Genomic DNA, 19720 nt, shown 5'->3' on the forward strand with positions numbered 1-19720 from the left:
CGCGGCAAAGATGGAGTCCCCAGGCCGCACCAGACAACGTCGTCCTTCTCTTCTACCTACCCGGCTCATACCGTAGCAATATATATATATATATATATATATATATATATATATATATATATATATATATATATATATATATATATATATATATATATATATATATATATATATATATATATGTATGTATATGTGACGCTAGATGCGGGAGACGTGACCTGGCTCATCCGCCAACTTTATTCTACTCTGACTTCTTCCTCATCTACCTCTACCAACTCCTAACTATCACTACCTTCTTACGTAACGGAATTCCCCCTCCCCCCGAAAGAAGGCATGCATTACGAAAAAAAAAAGTAAACGAGGCAAGGTTGAGAAGTCACAAATGTCAAAATGCACAATTGGTTTCATGTCCCAGTGGTGTTCCGTAAACTCGAAATTCTTCAGAAAAGAGTGTGGCAATCTGGTGAATGGGGGAGTTCTGGTGGGCGAGGTTGGCTGTGGCGTTCTGGAGAAGGTAACCGCGTCTTGCAAAACTGCACTGACCATGACATGACTTGAGCAGCTGCGAGGAACGAACAAAGTTGGAAGTCCTTGGAGCACTTGAAGGTCGAATGTCGTAGGCGCCGAATCCTCTGTCGTACGCGCTGTATTCTTTGTCGCGGCTGAGACAGAATCAGTGCTTGCAGCCTGCGTGTACAAGAACTGAAGTTCAAGGAATTATCTCTGTGTTCGTGCGTTGTACAATTTATAACGTTCAGTCTCTTTCGTAGTTTTCTGTGGCGTTGGCTTCGTTGTCGTAAACTAATGGGATGGTGTCTGAATCTTTGCGTGGCAGAACTGGTGACTTCTTGTCTTGTTCGGTGTTTCCTGAGGTTTCGGAGCTGTAATCTTAGGCGCAGTCTTGATATTTTGTGCCAAATGCGTTTCTGGCGCCGATTCGTTATGCGAAGTTGCCTCGCTTCTTGAATTTGTTTTAAGACGCTTGCTTTGCGTCGTCGTCCTTGTTGGTGTGTCCATTGTAGTTCCTTGAGTTTGTGGAGTTGCCTTTGCTGAAATTGCTCGTCTCTTTGCGAAAGTTGGTCAGATGGGCATCTTTCAGGAACATTTGTATGCTTTTCTTTGCATGGTGATTTGATCAGCATATAGTCGATACTTGTTAGGGTGTCGCGATTCGTGTCAGGCAATGGAGATAGTGTGCCAGAATTGACAGAAAAATCTGCTGAGGCTCTTGCAACGACATTCTTAATGGACGTTCCTGACACAGGGCAGTGCTTTAAAGTTGATCCTTCCGAGCCTCCTGTGTTGATTGGGCTCTCAGGTGGCTGGGAACTCGACGGCAACACTGCGAAAGGCTTAATTTGGTCAGATTTTACTTGGGGCTGTTTCTCTGTGCCCGCACCTTTGGAGATAAACTGTTCTGATGCATGAATGAGGACGGCTGGCCCTGGGCTTGGCTGAGTATATTCAGAGTTCCGCAGCTCTATCCCAACCGTAGTGGGCGAGTGAGGCGTGAGGTGAGCGTTGTGAGCGATGAAAGAGCCAAGTGGTGTAAAACCAGGATTTTTACTCTTCGAGTAGTCATGGCGTAGTTCGGTATTTTATGATACATATATACTTGGAAGTCAGTATACGATAAAGCATGCATTTATTGTCGGAACAAAGTCTTTCAGACCTAAGGTTGCCGTTAGTCGCACACATGAAGAACAGCAACTTCTAAGTTAGCTGCCATTTATTCAGCGTCAATTGAGCCTGAAAAAGTAATTTCAAACTTCAGAAATGACTTACGACCGGAAAAAGAACAAAAGTGCGATGGTTCCAAAGAATATTACGTAGGCAGAAGATGAAAGTAATTTTTCTGTGATTGTCCCGTAAAATCCCTCAGGCTTGTTATTGCCACTTCGTTCTTTCTGCACGTGAAAGTAACATTTTGCCGTCCTGTTTGTCTACCTTTAGCAAGCCTTTACATGACTTAGGAAAAAAATCTTCCTTTCCCTAGAACTACGTCACATAATTACCGGAAAAAGGTAAACGTTACAGCTTTTCCGTGTCTTGCGCATTATTGCGATATAATTGCTACATCGTGAAAATATATGACTACCGAAATAGAAGCACAATTTTTCAATTGTATTTTAATACAGAAACACAGGTGGACAAAAAGATCACTACGATACTGTCGTGGTACTCTTGCATTACTATACTGTCAAGTACTGCTAATAAATCATATGAACTTGCTATACTGTAGGGTAAAGAGTGTTCTACGCATATGAATAACCTTGAATTGAGCGGTATTTCACTTCTACATATTTTTTGTGCTACGTGGTTGTGGTAGACACGCATGCACATGGACACTCAGACATAGCAAGTGGAAAACGCATTATGACACTCGAGAATGCAGCCCCTCAACCAACCGAGAAGACAACGAACGTGCCTACAGACACTGTTGTTGGTCCACGAAAGACTGTTCACGAAACCGTCGTTCGTGCGGATGGTAACTACAAAACTGCTAAGGAGGTGAGTCAATTTCGGCCATCTAGCCTATAAAGCTTGTATCGCAAAATAGAATCCCAACTCCTTTAATGTAATTCACCCGGGGTCTTCATTTCTTTGCGTGATAAATACCACTGAGCGAAATGTGGTTGCCAATGCCCCAGATGTGATGTGTACCATGAAACGAAGCAAGACGTGCACGAGGTTACACTCACGGTTCCAGCTGTGCGTGTTGTCCTCGCCTCTGACTTATACAGACAGAGGGGAGAGAGTGAGAACTTATTAAAAGGCAGAGAGTCGGCCTGAGCTAGTTCGCTCTAGCCTGCTACTCTACACAGGGGATAAGGGAAAGGGGAGAAAAAAGGGATGAAGGGTGATGATGGGGACAAGAAGAGGTGATGCGTATGTACAGTAGCCACTTAGCATAGTAACCTACAGTCTAGTTTCTATACAGTGCTTTTTATCAAGTCTAGGAGAGCCTTTGTAGCAGTTTTTGACACTGTTTGGTCGTTCATTGCTGACAATATGTGGCTTTCACTTAATGGTGTTCGCCCGATGCTTGCCAACGTTGCAGTTAGCATTTTTCTTTGCGCCACGTATAATGCACAGTCACAAAATATGTGAGCTATTGTTTCGCGCACTTGGCAGCGTTCACAATCCGGGCTGTGCGCATGGCCGATTAGGTAGGTGTAGTGGTGAGTGAAGGCGACGCCCAGGCGAATTCGGTGCAGTATATTAGCATGTCTTCTGCTGATTCTATCTGGAAGACGAAAGTCATACCGGGGTCTGTTTCCCGCATGCGCTTGTTCCGGTGATCTGGTAGCGACCAGTAAGTGGCAGCGCATTCGCGCATGAGTGATCTCAACAATGTGTTCACGTCACTTCGCGAGTATGGTACTTTGACGTACCTTGGAGCCTTGTATATTGCCGCTCTTGGTTCGCTATCGGCTGCCTCGTCGCCAACCAGGCCACAGTGTCCAGGAATCCATTGGAGCGTAATCAAGTGACCGATCCTGTGTGTTAGGTCAAATGCTTGGACGATTCCTAACGCTAACTCGTAAAATTGGCCTCGTCTTGAGCAAGAATGAATAGCTTGAACGGCTGATTTTGAATATGACAGAATCGTCCATTTACGCGGTGCTTGGTCGTTCACAAACTTTATGGCTTCTTGTATAGCAACAAGTTCTGCAGCTGTCGAAGATGACCTATCATCTAATTTGTACTGTCGGGAAATACCAAGTTGAGATATCACGAAGGCTGCAGCTGAGGCGGATAAGTTTACGGATCCATTGGTGTAAATGTGCACAGAGTCACTGTATCGGTCATCTAAATGTGCCCAGGTGAGTTGCTTGAGGGCAATATAAGAAACACGCGACTTATACGAAATTCCACGTATGTGAAGGCACACCAGCGGTTTAGTCAATGTCCATGGAGGCACTGAAGGGATTACGGCAGGTGCAAAGTCTGAAGGGATCATGTGCGCATGCGTATCGAGGCATTGCGAATGGGTACAGCCTGGTTGGTCCACTTGTAGCGAAGACAACGGATGCTGTGCATGTCGGGTCAGCAGACGAAGGTGCACTTGAAGAGGCTCACAGGACGTGTAAACCTGTATAGGGTCGGCGCGGGACTCCTCTATAGTGCCACAGGTTGACGTGCACCGTGGCAGGCCAAGGCATATTCTCAGTGCTCGTGCCTGAAGGCTCTCTAAATTACGAAGGCACGTTGCCCGCATGCTGGAAAGCACAGGTGAGCTGTACCTTATATAACCCACAAACAATGCCTTGTATGACTGCAGAAGACTTTTCTCTGAAGAGCCACATCTCAGTCCTGCTATAACGCGAAGAACATACACAAAACTGATTAGTTTGTTTCGCAGCACAGTCACATGCTTTGACCAGGACATGTTGCGATCAATGACGACCCCTAAATAGCGGTGGTGCTTGACCGCGGGAATCATTGCTCCGTGAGCGAAGATTGGGTACCGCGACATTGATTTCCTCGTAAATGCCAATGCAGCACATTTTGCTATTGAAAGTTTCAGGCCCTGACGACGTAAGTACTTAGATGTTATTGATGTGCCTTGTTGTAGCCTTGCTCGCAGTTGTGGTCGAGTTGCTCCAGATGTCAATATGCATATGTCGTCCGCATGCGCACTGATTATGACAACGTCGGGAAGCTCAGCTTCAAGGCGAATGAGTGCTATGTTAAAAAGCATGGGGCTCAGGACGGCGCCTTGCGGAACTCCACGGCTTACGAGGTGCCTTGCCGTGTCACCGTCGGATGTCGACATAAAATGGTACGTCCTTTGAGATAGCTCACTATCCATGCGTGTAGTCGGCCACCTACGCCGATGTCTTCAAGTGCGTCAAGAATGGCCTCATAGTAGACGCTATCGTACGCGCCCTTTATATCTAAGAAAATGGCCCCTATCGATCTCCGACGTTGTCTTTCCTTTTCAACAGAAGAAACTAGATCTACAACCCCGTCTATAGTTGATCGACCTCTACGGAAGCCATTTATAAAATCTGGTAAGCCGACATTATTCTCCAGCAGCCATTTCAATCTTTCCAGCACCATGCGTTCCATCACCTTACCAATGCAACTGGCTAGGGCAATGGGTCTATAAGAAGACAACTCGTGTGAACACTTGCCTGGTTTCAGTAAGGCCACTATGCGGCTGCACTTCCAACTCTCTGGGACTATCGCTGTTTCCCACGTAGAGTTGTAGAACGACAAGAGAGTCTGCCTTGCTTCCTGGCTGAGGTGATACAGAGCCGAATAAGTATTTTCGTCAGGCCCTGGTGCGGACGACCGTCGGGACGCAGAAATCGCAGCGTCGAGTTCGTGCATTGTGAATGGTAAGTCGAGGCGATCGTCGCTGGATGGCGGTGCGGCTAAACACCAAGGTGATATTGATGAGGAGGACATACCTACGAGTAAGTGGAGGTAAGCTTCTGCAACCTCTACTTCGGGTCGACCTTGCTTTAGAGCCAAAGATCGGAAAGAGAACAACTGTTGAGTGGGCGTCTGAAGGCTTCGGACAGTTTGCCATATTCGAGACAGGGGTTTTCTGGGATCACGAAAGCCACAAAATACCCTCCACCGTTGCCTATCGAGCTTGTCGAGGTGACGCAATACATGCCGTAGTGCTTGTCGTGCTGTAGATAGGTCAGACGGTGATTTCGTCCTGTATTTTCTCTCTACTCGGCGACGGATTGCACGAAGGTGTTCATATTGCGCGTCAAGTTGTGATTTTGGTAGCGACCTATTCACAAGTTTCGTATGCGTTGTTAAGGATGATGCAATGAGGCTTTCTATTTCAGTTATAGATTGAATGTTCCCGCACTGAGAATTTACAGAAGCTTGGAACCCTGGTCAGTCTACGCTTTTCACAAGCAGGGGAGTTGAACGACGGAATCCTTCTAGCTGTATATATGTAGGGAGATGGTCACTTCCATGTGTTTCAACATCTACGAACCAACAGGTGGTAGGCAAGAGACTTCTGCTCACAAAACATACATCTAGGCAGCTGCTGTACGATGCGCCACGGAGGTAAGTAGGTGAGCCATCGTTAATAGACATCAGGCCCTGATTGAGCACAAAATCGGCAATGTCTCTACCGCAGGTGTTCATTGAGGCAGAAACCCACATGGTATGATGTGCATTAAAATCCCCAACTAATACACGTGGTCCAGGTCAAGCTTGGAGCACAGACAAGAGATGGGAACAGTCCACGTGGCTTCTGGCAGGAATGTATTCACCAATGATTGATATTGAACGTCACTTGTGATTTATAGATAGGCAAATATAGTCGTTAGAAGCATGAGGAGCCACGGCATGTCTCACGTACGTTAAGTCTTTACGTACGCATGTAATTATTTTGCTCACACTTCGATCATCGCGTGACCACAAAGTGACGTATCCGGAAATATGAAACAACGACATCATATTCGGCTCACATATGACAACCAACGGAAATTTGTATTTAAACATCCGTTGTCAAAAGTCAGACAATCGGCTTCGCCAACCTCGCGCGTTCCACTGAATAATAGCAGAAGTGCGCACACATTCATCGAAGAAACTCGCCATATTGTTTATGGAAGGGTCAGCAGTAGCGGTTCCAGCACGTTGATGATCTGCACTGCTGTCTTCGAACCTGGTGTGTATAGCTCGTTGAGAATGGCACGAATAGATTTTAGTAGATGCTTCAGCATAGTTTGGTTCTTCTCAGTGTCTTACCTATCATTTTCCGCCCTCTTTGAAGTTACAGCCCGTGATGTGGTCTTTTTTATTGCTCCGGTCGGTAGCGAAGGCCACTCAGTATCTGAAGCATCGGCGTGCAAAGCGGGCGTTGGTCCACTTTCTGCATCATTGGGACGTGGTGCGTACAACATGGGCGTAGCGGCCTGATAATGCGCACGCGTATGTTCATCTGTTGCTGATGGTGATGCATCACTCCTATGTCCACTATGCTTTCGCTGGTGCCTACGTTTTGGACGACTTCTTTGTCGGCGGATGGACGTGACAGCCTCTTTGTGTGTCGAGTTGTCTCTGACAATCTTCCGCAGGACGCGAATTTCTTCTTTGATCTTCGGGCACTCTTTCGACGTTGCTTCATGTGCACCAGAGCAGTTTGGGCATTTCATTGGAACAGCAGTATCGCAGTTTTCCACTTTATGAGACCCACCGCACCGCTGGCAAGTTGTCTCACTTTTGCACACTGCGCTGACGTGTCCCAACTTGCAGCACTTGTGACACTGTAAAGGCCATGGCACGTAAGGGCGTACGGGATGTCTAACGTATCCAACCTTCACGTTAGGGGGCAGAGTCTCAGAATCAAATACTAGTTTGATGCAGCGAGACTGCCCGAAGCGGCGTATGGTCACGATTCTGACTGTCGACGTCACAAGATTCTGGAAGTCAGCGTCTGTGATGTCAGCGTCGACGTCATTTAACACGCCAGTCGTTGTTCCTTTCCCGTGAGCGAGAAACGCGCGAACTGAAATACTTCCGAGCTGTGTGACGGCCTTCATTCTGTCAAGAATGGTTTTTTTTGTCACATCAAGTGACAATATGTTTTTCCTGCTATTTATGCGAATTTCATTCACTTGAGCACGTGCGACTCGCTCGAAATAATTAGTCAATGACTGCCTGTTTATTGAGTTCAGGTTGTCTGATGTAGACATGAGTACATACGAGATGGTGAAACATCGCTTGCCTTTGTCTAGCGCCGGTTGTGGCTCCGCCGTTGATGACGTCTTGCGAAGCTTTCTTTTCAACCGGCGGGTATGGAATGTCCTGAAGTCGGCTTCCGATTCCATCTCTTCCACTGAAGAGCTCTCGGTAGAATCATCACAAGGAGCAGATGCGCCAACGCGAGCACCCACAATCGGTCCATCCTTATGCAAATGGCTAGGGCCCGCTGTCTCGTTGAATGGATATTCCCCCATGCCGGGGGGTGACGTCTTCCGTTCCGCTTGTTCAGAGAAAGTCAGGAATTCTGACAGTTTAGGAAAAAACGATAGTTGTTCAAGGCAGAATTATGCCCGAACGCACTTATTCTTCCTCCTTTACGGCTCCGACTTATACAGAAGCAGCTATTGTATTTACGACAAGTAGAAAACACGCACACTATGAATGACGTGGGCTGCTCTTCACCCTGTATTTGTCAGCTTGCTAAGCAAATGTACAGAGCGACTTGTGTCAGCGTTTATTTGATGTGAAGCAGCCCTTTGACTAGCCTGTGTAACGCTGTCACTCCGTACACCACCACTGAGCATTCTCGCGTCTCGTTTCTCGTGCCACATGCTCGCGTCTCGTGTCGGCCCAGGCCCAGAAAAACACCCACGAAAATGTCGCTTCCCTCCCCTTTCTCGTCTCGCAAGATCGACGCAGGCAACGTCTGCTAGTGAAACACTGACTGCTTGTGCTGCACAAACCTTCACTGGCCACACCGTTTTCAACCCGCAACACGTTTTTATTGCCGTAGAAATTATATGAATACACTCGGCTTCATTTCGCCGCCAGCGTCAGCATTGAACTGGGCGTCGACGTCATGCACCGTATGTGTATACCTATCTATATATGTAAATGCAAAAAAGAAAAAAAGGCCAGAAATACACTCCGGCGCGCGGAATGGAACGTCAGTTAATGCGAGGCGCTAACCACTGAGCCATTGAGGGGTACCTCCTTCAACGTTTAAACGCGACGTTTTATATCCACCACTTACCGCTGTTGACGAGTATCTCGGGGGCAAACTCTCGTCTTTTCAGCATTATCCGCAAGATGGCGCAATGTGCGCGCGGCGGCTCTCATCTCTCACGCGAACTTTGGCTCGTGAAGATGAGGGGAACAGACGATCTCTTGCACGCCCTTACCTCCCGGTGGGGAGAATCATACGTCTTGACTGGCGTTGGGCGTTCATGGCATGATTCTGTGGTAGTTACGGGGCGCGCAAAAGTTACTACAATCCTTGCAGAGCCTCTGTCTACGAGAAGGGCGTGCTTTTAAGACACAGCGAAGTAATGACTAAGACGCTCAGTTGCATTCATCTGTACCAATGAGTACGTTTTTTGCGTCATTTGTGCGTGAGAAATGTGGGGAACGTTTCAATCTGCTTGCCATTCTGCGCGTGGCCTTCCAATTTGTTGTTATCGCGTTCATTGCTTCACCTTTGCGGCAAAGCTGCGACTTTTTAGGGACGAAGCTCCTTATAGCGGCACCCGTTCGTTCCTCGCAGCCGTTGTAGTGTGTAACATGTATAACATTTAGACCTTCAAGGTGGCGCCGGTGAGAGATTTCATCTGTACGTTGTTTAACAATAAAAGATGGTGCTCAATGTACATGTCAATGGCTACTAAGGGGGAATGAGAAACAGGAGCATTCGACTTTTTGTTGACGCACACGCTGCGATCCCCATTAGCAGCCATTGGTATGTACATTTTGCACTATCTGACAAGAAAGGGTTGCTACGTTATGCTCGCTTGGTGTAACCTCCTTAGTTTTAGAAAGGTTTAGCGAGCGTTGAGCCGCAGTGCCATAAATACAATGAACTAGTATATACCATGAACTCGAGGTGGTTAAAGGTGGGAAGTAGATACGAAGCGCAAGCCGTAAAAAGTAAAAGCCGAATTCTCCTGTCTCTCATTTCCCATTAGCAGCCATTGGCAAGTACCTTGAGCACTATCTGACAGGAAAAGGTTGCTACGTTATACTCACTGGGCGTAACCTCTTTGGTTTTAGAAAGGTTTAGCGAGCGTAGAGCCGCAGTGCCATGAACAGTAAACTAGTATATACTATGAACTCGAGGTGGTTAAAGGTGCGAAGTAGAACCGAAGCGCAAGCCGTAACAGAGTGTGCGTGTGCCACCTCTCGTTTAGTCCTTGGAATGTCCGCTGGATGGCGGTGGTTCTACATGAGGAATAAATGATGAAAAGATGCGAGATGGTGGTACTTGGAGTGATAATTAGATGGACGAACGGACACACAGACAGATGCATGGATGGACGCATGAACAAACGCAGGGGCGGTTGCATGGACGAACGCAGGAACGGACGCAGGAACAGACGCACGCACGGATAGGTGGATGGACGCATGGACGGTCACACAGATGGATGGATGGACGGACGGAAGCTAGAATGAATAGACATACGAATGCTTCGCCCCACTCTCCATCATTTACTCCGTGGATATGCTGCCATTTTTTTAATCCTGTGGGCGTTGAACGGTATTGCGCGTACGGTATTCAGTCAAGAATCTCTTTACTTGACTTTTGCTTGATTGGTGCCAGCGTCGACGTCGCCGCCAATATAAGCGTTGGCGCTCGCTGCTTTGTATCCGCGCATGGTTTCTTTTATCGAAAGATGGTCCAAGTTTATTTTTTTTATTATCGGCCCATAACGAAAGCTTAGCCGACAAGCATGGGCGTGAATTACCATTTTTTATTTTTCGGCTGCGTTTTATTACAGGCTCTGTTGAAACGCGGTAAATTTTAATGAACCAGATATTATGAAAGGGCTTTCATAACTAAGCTGCAAATAAATCATAACATTCTCATTCACTGGTTGGGTGATTTAGCTGCGCGAGTAAGGGTGCAAAATCTAGATAAATTCGAAAAGAGTAAAGCACTGCTTGAAGTATGCATATTCTCATTGCTGTTGTACATAGTTGTTGCAGCTGTGGGTGCTCATTAGAACCCGTGAAACAAATAAAACGACGATATTCACGTGTACAAACTATACCTAATTATAAATGCTAAGGTGAGAAGAATTTCATTGCCTTGATTTGTTACGTTTTATTTATGCCACATTTTTATCTGTGTGTAACGATGGAAGCCCGCGAAGTTTAATTTATGCTACGCAAAATATTTCAAAACGAAAAAAACTTTCTGGACACCTTACTGTAGCGTCCCTCACAATGTTACCATGGTTAGTGACCCAAAACCACGACAATCACAAGTTTTTACGCGTCACATTAGCGCAAACCATATTTCACATGTGAACGCATATTTTGTATCAGGGTACAAGGAGATAAGCTGCCATTCTACAACCTTTTGTTATCACTCCTATCCTCCCTATGAACGGAAAAAGCGGCCTGCGAGTTCCACTACAGGTATGGCCGGTGGTGTGCTTGAGCTACCTGCACTACTGTTGCTTGTTATGGTTGCTACAAGTCATGTTATGGGTGCTGTTAATGTGCTATTTTGGATTGATTAAGAATGTCGTAGGGCTGTGCAGTGAATGTTGAAAGCAAATATAAAACAATTGTTGTGCGACATTCATGCATACGTTGCTTCCCTTTGTGCCAGGTCTGAAGACGCTGAGCCTTTACCTTTTCCCTGCCACTGCACTAAGTGGTACTGGATATTTTAGTGAGTGCATGAATGGAATATCATGCGAAGTTTAGGATATGTAATGAGCACGCATTCGTTTTCATCATCTATAGTTTGCGTTTCGTAGGCCTAATTTTCAATTCAAACCTTGCATCTGAGCCAACAATGCATTTCGAAGCCTAGAGTACAATTACGTTTGTCTTCGATGAGAGGCAAGCAATGCACCATATAGCGGCCAGGTTTGTAGTGACTTGAGGTGGATATCTTGAGCAACTGCTCAAAGCATTCTTTGAACAAAGCAAATGCGGTGAGTCTCAACATGAACGCTTTAAACGCACTCAGCGCACGCAAACACACAGAAGCTGGCAGAGTACGTCGGTCTAACTACTACCAGTACTTAATTTGACTTGCACTTATTTTAGGTTACTAAGAGATGCCACCAAAAGACAGGCTTGATGTAAGTACTGGTCCTCTCTAGCGTATGAGTGGCACTTTACCTGAAGTGCACTGAAGAGAACTATGACTTAAAATAGCTAAGCTGTCAAAATTCATGGCGAAAACTTGGCAAAAGATAATATATTCGAGTTTCTTGCGTAACAGTAGAAGCAGATTTGTTGCACTCCTCTGGCGTAACAATATCGTTAACAGTGTGGAATACAGATTGACTTTAGTCGTAGATTAACTTTAGTCGTAGTGTTTGCATGCCCTGCCCTTCTTTCTAGCGAACAATTTTATAAGTTATATATATTGGTTTGTGCGGGTTTTTACGCGAAACAGTCAGCGCGGCGAGTGTACTGAAGTTCAGCCCTCGCAGCGGTACATCAGTTTTAATAGTTGATGATCCCTATACACTGAGACAGTCGCCAATGAGTCGTTTTTGATATACACACTTCATAGACAGTTGCAGTGATTCATGAACTGCCTTTTTGATATATCCCTCTAACCTCTTTATGAACGCCGAATTTTCTTTGTTGCCGGTAGCAATTTGTGCGTAGAGCTGCTGAGCGCGCATTTAAATATTCGATTTCCGGCATGAATAAAGAAAATGGTTGACAGGAGGTGTTATGCAATGCAATTAAAGAAACTGCTAGGCCACGAACGCACATAAGCAGATTTGTTGCACTCCACTGGCGTAACAATATCGTTAACAATGCGGAATACAGATTAACTTTAGTCGTAGATTAACTTTAGTCGTAGTGTTTGCATGCCCTGCCCTTCTTTCTAGCGAACAATTTTATGAGTTAGATATATTGGTTTGTGCGGGTTTTTACGCAAAACAGTCAGTGCGGCGAGTGTACTGAAGTTCAGCCCTCGCAGCGGTATATCAGTTTTAATAGTGGATGATCCCGATACACTGAGACAGTCACCAATGAGTCGTTTTTGATATACGCCCTTCATAGACAGTTGCAGTGATTCATGAACTGCCTTTTCGATATATCCCTCTAACCTCTTTATGAACGCCGAATTTTCTTTGTTGCCTGTAGCAATTTGTGCGTAGCGCTGCTGAGCGCGCGTTTAAATATTCGATTTCCGGCATGAATGAAGGAAATGGTTGGCAGGAGGTGTTATGCAATGCAATTAAAGAAACTGCTAGGCCACGAACGCAAATATCAACCTTTATTTGTTTTTAGTGTTGCGCTTTCTTAAGCGTGTAGAAGGAGGTGGAATTTCAAGCATGCCGGAAGGACTAAGTTAGATGGGAAGAATTTGCAATGCTATTGAAATTTAAAAAAGAACGACTGGTAGTAGACATGAAATGCTAACCACAATTTTCGCTTTATCTCAATTTTCCCATACGAGCAATGTCATTAAATAAATATACGTCTCATCTCTCAAGCACCAACTTATTTCTTTCTGTCAATTTATCTGGTAGAATAATATAGCCCCATGCTGGAATATGTGACGTTCAAATCATCTAAAAGTTCGCTGCATCATATACTGCGTCTAAGACTAAACCTACATTCTTGGTATTTTGCAGCTCATAGAAAGTTCAGATGTCCTCGAATTACTGATGATGTCGGAAGAATTATGGGTTCATCATCAATGTCTTTGTCTAAAGTCGACGTGGATGGCAAATGGCGTTAATACAGTCGATCGAAGTCTTGATTGCTACGCTGAGAGGACAAGGCTGTCAGTATATTTACCACTAATATTTTTCTTCACTTATTTGCTAATACCTAATTTGATCCGTGATCCTTGTTTTTAAAAGTACTTATATGCTAGATAATTAGCTGTAAGCAGATGGCATACGTTTTCAATATATATATATATGCACCCATTCATGTTTGGCTGTTTGTATCGCTGTCTGTTTTCTGCCACATACCAGTTTTAAATACAATAGTCTTTCTTGGGGACCTTCGATGGAAAAATTTTGGTCTGTCTGTCTGTCTGTCTGTCTGTCTGTCTGTCTGTCTGTCTGTCTGTCTGTGTCTGCCTGCCTGTCTGTTTGTACATATGCCTGTTTGTGCGCTCCTAACGATACGTCAAACGGCCAACCCCATCTGCAGCGCCCACCAATATTGCTCAAGGTTTAGCGTTCATACTTGTGCGATTGTCAAATAAAAAGCAATTGTTGCGCATATCTGAGGTACCACAACAACACGTCGATGTTTTTTATGTGTGCCTTTATACAAGAGAAGGCACACAGAAGTAATTCTAAGGAACGTAGCGTTAAACATGCTGCGCTGGCAGTGCAATGCGATGCTCAAAAAGGCAAGTGTTGCCAACGCTTTGGTAAAATGAGACGGTGGTGGCACCTGTCCGTCGCTTTGCGTTCTACGCCTTATCGTCTCCGAGAATGGCACGCACCTTTCTTCGCAGGTGCGCATGCCTTCCTTCATTTTCGAAGATAGATGCAGATGGCGCTCGTGTGTAACGTGCCTCGATGCGCTCCTTAGCCTTCGCTGCACGCTCGGGGCACTCCAACGCAGCGCCTCCAGAATACCATTCACTGATTTTATTGCGCAGAACATCGAATAAATGTTTGGTTCACTCTCTCTGGACGCAAGACTATCGTCTTTCGACAACATTTGCAGATTACATGCAGACCCGGGGCCAATTTTTCGTTGAAGAGATTTCTGTTTGTGAAAGGATTTAGTACTGTGCCATTAAGCAATACAGCCAACGATCATTCGCTAACGTTATTCCTCGTCGTTTCTACCGTAACGCGGTTATGTTCAGGTATGCTATAAGTTTAATGAGATAATATTCACCACGAACCGGCTCTTGTTTGTTTGTTTGTTTGTGGCCTATATACTCTGGCACATAGCCACTCTAGAGTGGCCGAGGAAACGTGTTAAAGCCTATTGATCACCATCCTATTGCTAAAATAAAAAAAACTAACACGCTAAAATTTATTGTAAAAATAAATGAATTATGAATAACAAATCAGTCTTGGATTAATAAAAGAAAAAAGGAAATAAAACGACATTGTACTAATATTATATTAAATGTCTCAAATTTCGAGCTGACCAGACAGCTGAGTTTACCTCACCCGATGAAAATCGTATATACATCCTACGTTTATTCACAAAGAAAATTAAAGCAATAGATTTTTCGGAGTATATATTACAAGATACATTCTGTTGGGATACGTTTAGTTTTTAATAAAATTACATACTGCATCAAATACGTTTTGTGGCTAAGTCGCAAGAACCTAATTATACTATAAATCACTGATTAGAGTTGCATTGTTGGCAAAAATTGGCAATATAATGCATTTGACCTAACGCCGAAAACGGAAGGAGTACAAGTCTTTTCATAATTAACCAATATTTCCTACACGATACAAAAACGATGTCCCACAGTTTCTGTTTTTCGCAGAATTCGTACCGAGGTGATATTGCAGACCAGCTCAGTATAAATAAATGTGTAAGGGGGGATACGGCTTCCAAATTTCATCAAAATAACCTGAAACTTTCTTGGTGGGCTTCACTGAAATTTCCAAGGAATGTCTACGTGCAGATGGTATTTTTTATTTGGTATTGCTCTCCAATACACCTGTACCAAGTGAAAATTCTGCTGCATCTGCTTGAACATTATGTGTTATATTCTTGGGAGTACCGAAATTATAGGTGCGTCAAACGAAGCTCTGGCTAGCGAAAAGACCAGTTTATTTAAATGTATGCCACAGTATCCTGGACCCGTACTTAACAATTACCCTATCCTGAAATATACACAAAAATACCATTTGCTCTGCCACATTCCGGAAATCCTGTTTTCTCCGCCAGAAATTTGGGACTGTTCTGCCTAGTGTTAAACTTCTGCACTATTTTTCCTTAACTAGGTCAAAACTTGAGTACGCCTCCAGAGTTTGGAGTCCCCTCGCAAAATTTACATTAAAAACCTAGATTGATATGTGGGGTTTAACGTCCCAAAACCACCATATGATTATGAGAGACGCCGTAGTGGAGGGCTCTGGAAATTTTGACCACCTGGGGTTCTTTAACGTGCACCCAAATCTGAGCATACGGGTCTACACTATTTCCGCCTCCATCGGAAATGCAGCCGCCGCAGCCGGGATTTGAACCTACCTTAGCCACTAGACCTTAGCCTCTCGCGGTGGTCTAGTGGCTAAGTACCTTAGCCACTAGACCACCGCGGCGGGTCCATTAAAACAAAACCTAGAAAGAATTCGCAGAAAAGCTGTACGATTTATAGCAAATTAAGTGCAACCTAATGTCTCACTGCACTACTAACTGCAAATGGTTTTGTATTATTACAAACTCGGAAAAAAAGTTTTCTATCGTTTCTTTACGACATGGTAAGTCACAGGCTATCCTTGGACACCGCAGCATACGTTTTCCCTTGTTAAGCGGACCCATTTGGCACCCCTATTCCTAATCTCTAACGACAATCTTCGCGAGGACTGACACTTTCACTACTGCATTTTACAGAAATATTCCCTCAATGCCTGTGACCAAATGTGCAAATACTGTTGTTCCTTTATTACTTAGAATTTTATCATGACCAGGTTGTTTTTTTACAATCATAAATATTTTGCAATCTTGTTTTTTTTCGTATCGTTAGTATTTCGCTCACCCTGCGTTGACATTTTTCCGCAGTATTTTATAAATAAATAGGTAAATAAATAGTTTGAGCAGTTTCAGTTGCGCTGGTACTGATTAGCCCAAAGCCAATAGGGCTCTTGATCGTTCTGAAGCTGCATTAGCTGTACACACCAAAAAAAGAATCTCTTATGATGAATGCACTAATTTTCCTCAAAGAAAGTTTTCTTGATTTTTGTTTGTTTGAGCGTTACAGTATATGGCACATACCCTCTCTATGAGATTGACCTGGATATTGTAGTTCTCAATTCAGCAGTTGTTTTGCACAATTTGGAAGGAAAATAGGTAAATGAAAATTTGGTCTCGTATCTGCATGTAATCTGCAAATGTGGTCGAAAGACGATAGTCTTGCGTGTGTAGAGAGCGAACAAAACATTTATTTGATGTTCTGTGCAAGAAAACTGATGAATGGTACTCCGGAGTCGCTGTGTTTGAGTGCCTCGAGCGGGCAGCGGAAGCTCAAGAGCGCACACGTGAGCCATGAGTGCCATCTGGCAGTTTCTTTTGGAAAACAAAGCGCGTGGCCGTGTGCGCCTGTCTCAGAGGTGATAAGGTGTAGAAGGTGAGGTGACGGTCAGGTGCCACCACCATCTCGTCTTAGCAAAGCGTCGGAAACACACCCCATTCCGTGTCAGCGCTGCATGGTAAGCGCAGCGTGATAAGCGCTACGGTCCTTCAAATTACCTATGTATGCGTTTTCTAGTAACATATGCATATGCAGAATATATGCGTGTTGTTATTTTACCCAGACATGCGCAATAATTGCTTTTAATTGACGATTGCACAAGCACGAGCGCTCAACCTTGAGCAACATTTGTGGTCGCTGCGGATGGGGTCGGCCGTTTCAAGCAGCCAATGCCGGTAAGCGGTGACAAACAGACAAATGTACAGAGAGACCAACCAAAATTTTTGCGTCGAAGGTCCCCAAGAAAGACTATCGTCTTTAATAAATAGAGAGTGTTGTGCAATATATCAAATAAATAGCTTTCACTGTGATTGTGCTGCCAGACCAGACTGCCGAATTACCTGCCCATATAAATATCGTATATAATGGATACTAACGTGTAGTCTTGTTATATGTACAATCCGTGTGTGTAGTAAATATTGCCTTGGAGTACACATATGAGCTTGAATGTAACTGCAAACTTCATCGAAAACATCCCTTCAGCAATCTCCTAAGCCTGATGCACCAAACCTTAGTATAATTTGTGCAATTTAGTGCTGCTTTTGAAGTAAGAAGTCTTCTTCCTATATATGTTTTTGGTTTGCTTGGGGTCGCCACCTGGCGAACGAGTCCTACGAACGCGAACCACAACGGATCCGGCTCAGGCCCATTTTCAAGAAAAAGTTCTTCCTGGCGACCTGTTGCAATAATAGGAACTTGCTCCCAACATCAACACTGTCAAGCCTATACCGGACTTCAACCTCTGAGTGCGGTTTTAAACATCTTAACGCTTTCAAAAGTTTTTAGGTGAGGTCTACCTAGCTAACCCTAACAAGCCGGGGACGCGTCTTGTACGGATTGCCGCCCCGCTCTAAAGCGGAAGGCGAGTGTCTATGCGAGCGTCGCAGCTGATGAGAAGCACTCATTGCCCTCTCCCTTCACGGACCACATGGTGGATACGCAGACCAAGCAGGACGCCGATACGCAGGCTAGCAATGAGCACAGCGCACAGCCCTGGTTTACTATTACCAAGAGAACGAACAAACGCCGACAGCTGCAACCCCATACCATACCGACTCAACAGCTGCCCGGCACACCGTCTGAGCCCGCTCTACGCCAGATCCGGCCTAAGACGCGTCTACCAAGACTCCCACCGCTATCTGCCGAAGACTACAAGCTAGCAATCCGTCCCCATGGTGGATAAAATCTTAGCTTGGTTCGCTCTAAGACGTTACTTCTCGCCGTAGCTCGTTTGCAGTGAGAAGCCTGATATTTGCAGTGAGAAGACTGATATCAGCTTCGTGTTGACAAAAATCAAAACGTGCCAACAATACGCACCTCACCTGAACATATTGCCACTGCACTTGGACAAATCATCAAAATTACAGTTCACGCAGACAACCTACGACATCACCTCTTATGGTATTGCGCCTGATAATTTGTGCGAAGGTGTGGCCGACAGAATAGCCCATGAAGCCACACCAGACGACTTCCTGACAGATGTTGATGTACCGGGCTACGAGGTCCTTACGTGCAGACGCCTCGGCGACTCCGGAGTAATGGTGCTCACATTTTGTGGTAAGCGGGTCCCTTTCTTCGTCAACGCGTACGGACGAGCTCTTCTCTGCTACCACCAAAAACGGACTATTCCCCACAGTACTAAGTGCAACAAAACAGGACACCGCGAGGATGTGTGCCCATAGCCCCCTGGCACACCGACACGTCGAGTGCGCGGGGGTTCACTATCACCTAACAACCACGAGTGCCGCTCTTCTGCGTGCTTTACGACCACCCGACGGCTGCCAAATCATGCCCAAAGCGGTTTTTGCCACCAGTCAACAGGCGCAAACCACCCCGATCAGCTACTCCCACCAGGAAGGCCCAGTCACCATCTCCCAGCCCCGGACAGCAGAGCAGTGCGTCCGGGAGCGCAGCTGGGTGAAGGAGCCGTTCCAGGGATAAGTCGGGGCCCAAGCGAGGAAAGTTGTCATCGCGGAGCGGCTTCGCTGGCCAGCAGGGCTCTACAGGCTGGCGCACGGACGGGACAACGCTCCATCATGGCCAGCAAAGCGGTTCCCACAAGAAAGCACAAACGGTAGGCTAGGCAGAGCAGTTTCCTCCTCTCCTTCTCTCTCCACATCAGTCCCACCCCCTTACACAAACATCAACGCAGCAAAGAACAACACAATCCATGTCAGTGGACACTCAGCTTCACCGTGACATGCCGCCAACTACGGCACGATCCGACTATTGCACACGAGAGGCGTTAAACAAAATGACTACTTAGTTGAGGAATGAATTCGCAGCTATGATGCAGGTAGAAATGCAGAAAATGAAGGATAGCATTATGGCTGAACTAACAGCTCCACACCAACAATTGATCCAGCAGGCCCTGCAACCTACTGTCCAGCAAATTGTAACGGATGTTAAACAAGATATATCGGCTGCACTTGGCAAACTTCATATTGCGCCATCTGCACCAAAACGCACCATGTCTCCGGCACGTGAAGCACAGCGTCCGCATCCTCGCACTTGCCCTTCCAGTTTCCTATTACCATCCCGAAAAATTGTCCTAACAGCCGCAGCTGCTGCAGCCGTGCTTCCCACCACCCTCCACCAAGATTTAGCAAAGTCTGAAATGCCTCCGTGTACAACCGAGGCCCCACTATT

At 45.5% G+C, this 19720-nt stretch overlaps 1 protein-coding gene across 1 annotated transcript in view; it reads left to right on the plus strand.

The window, feature by feature from the left end:
• LOC142767777 (uncharacterized) overlaps positions 1-19720 on the plus strand; it is a 65851-nt gene that overhangs the window by 27231 nt on the left and 18900 nt on the right. The window contains exons 4-5 of the mRNA XM_075870013.1: positions 2330-2511; positions 13299-13450. Of these exons, the coding sequence (XP_075726128.1) occupies positions 2330-2511; positions 13299-13450 (334 nt within the window). The remainder of the gene's footprint in view (positions 1-2329; positions 2512-13298; positions 13451-19720) is intronic.

This window comes from Rhipicephalus microplus, chromosome 7 (genome assembly GCF_043290135.1).
Source record: "Rhipicephalus microplus isolate Deutch F79 chromosome 7, USDA_Rmic, whole genome shotgun sequence".
Classification (NCBI taxonomy): domain Eukaryota; kingdom Metazoa; phylum Arthropoda; class Arachnida; order Ixodida; family Ixodidae; genus Rhipicephalus; species Rhipicephalus microplus.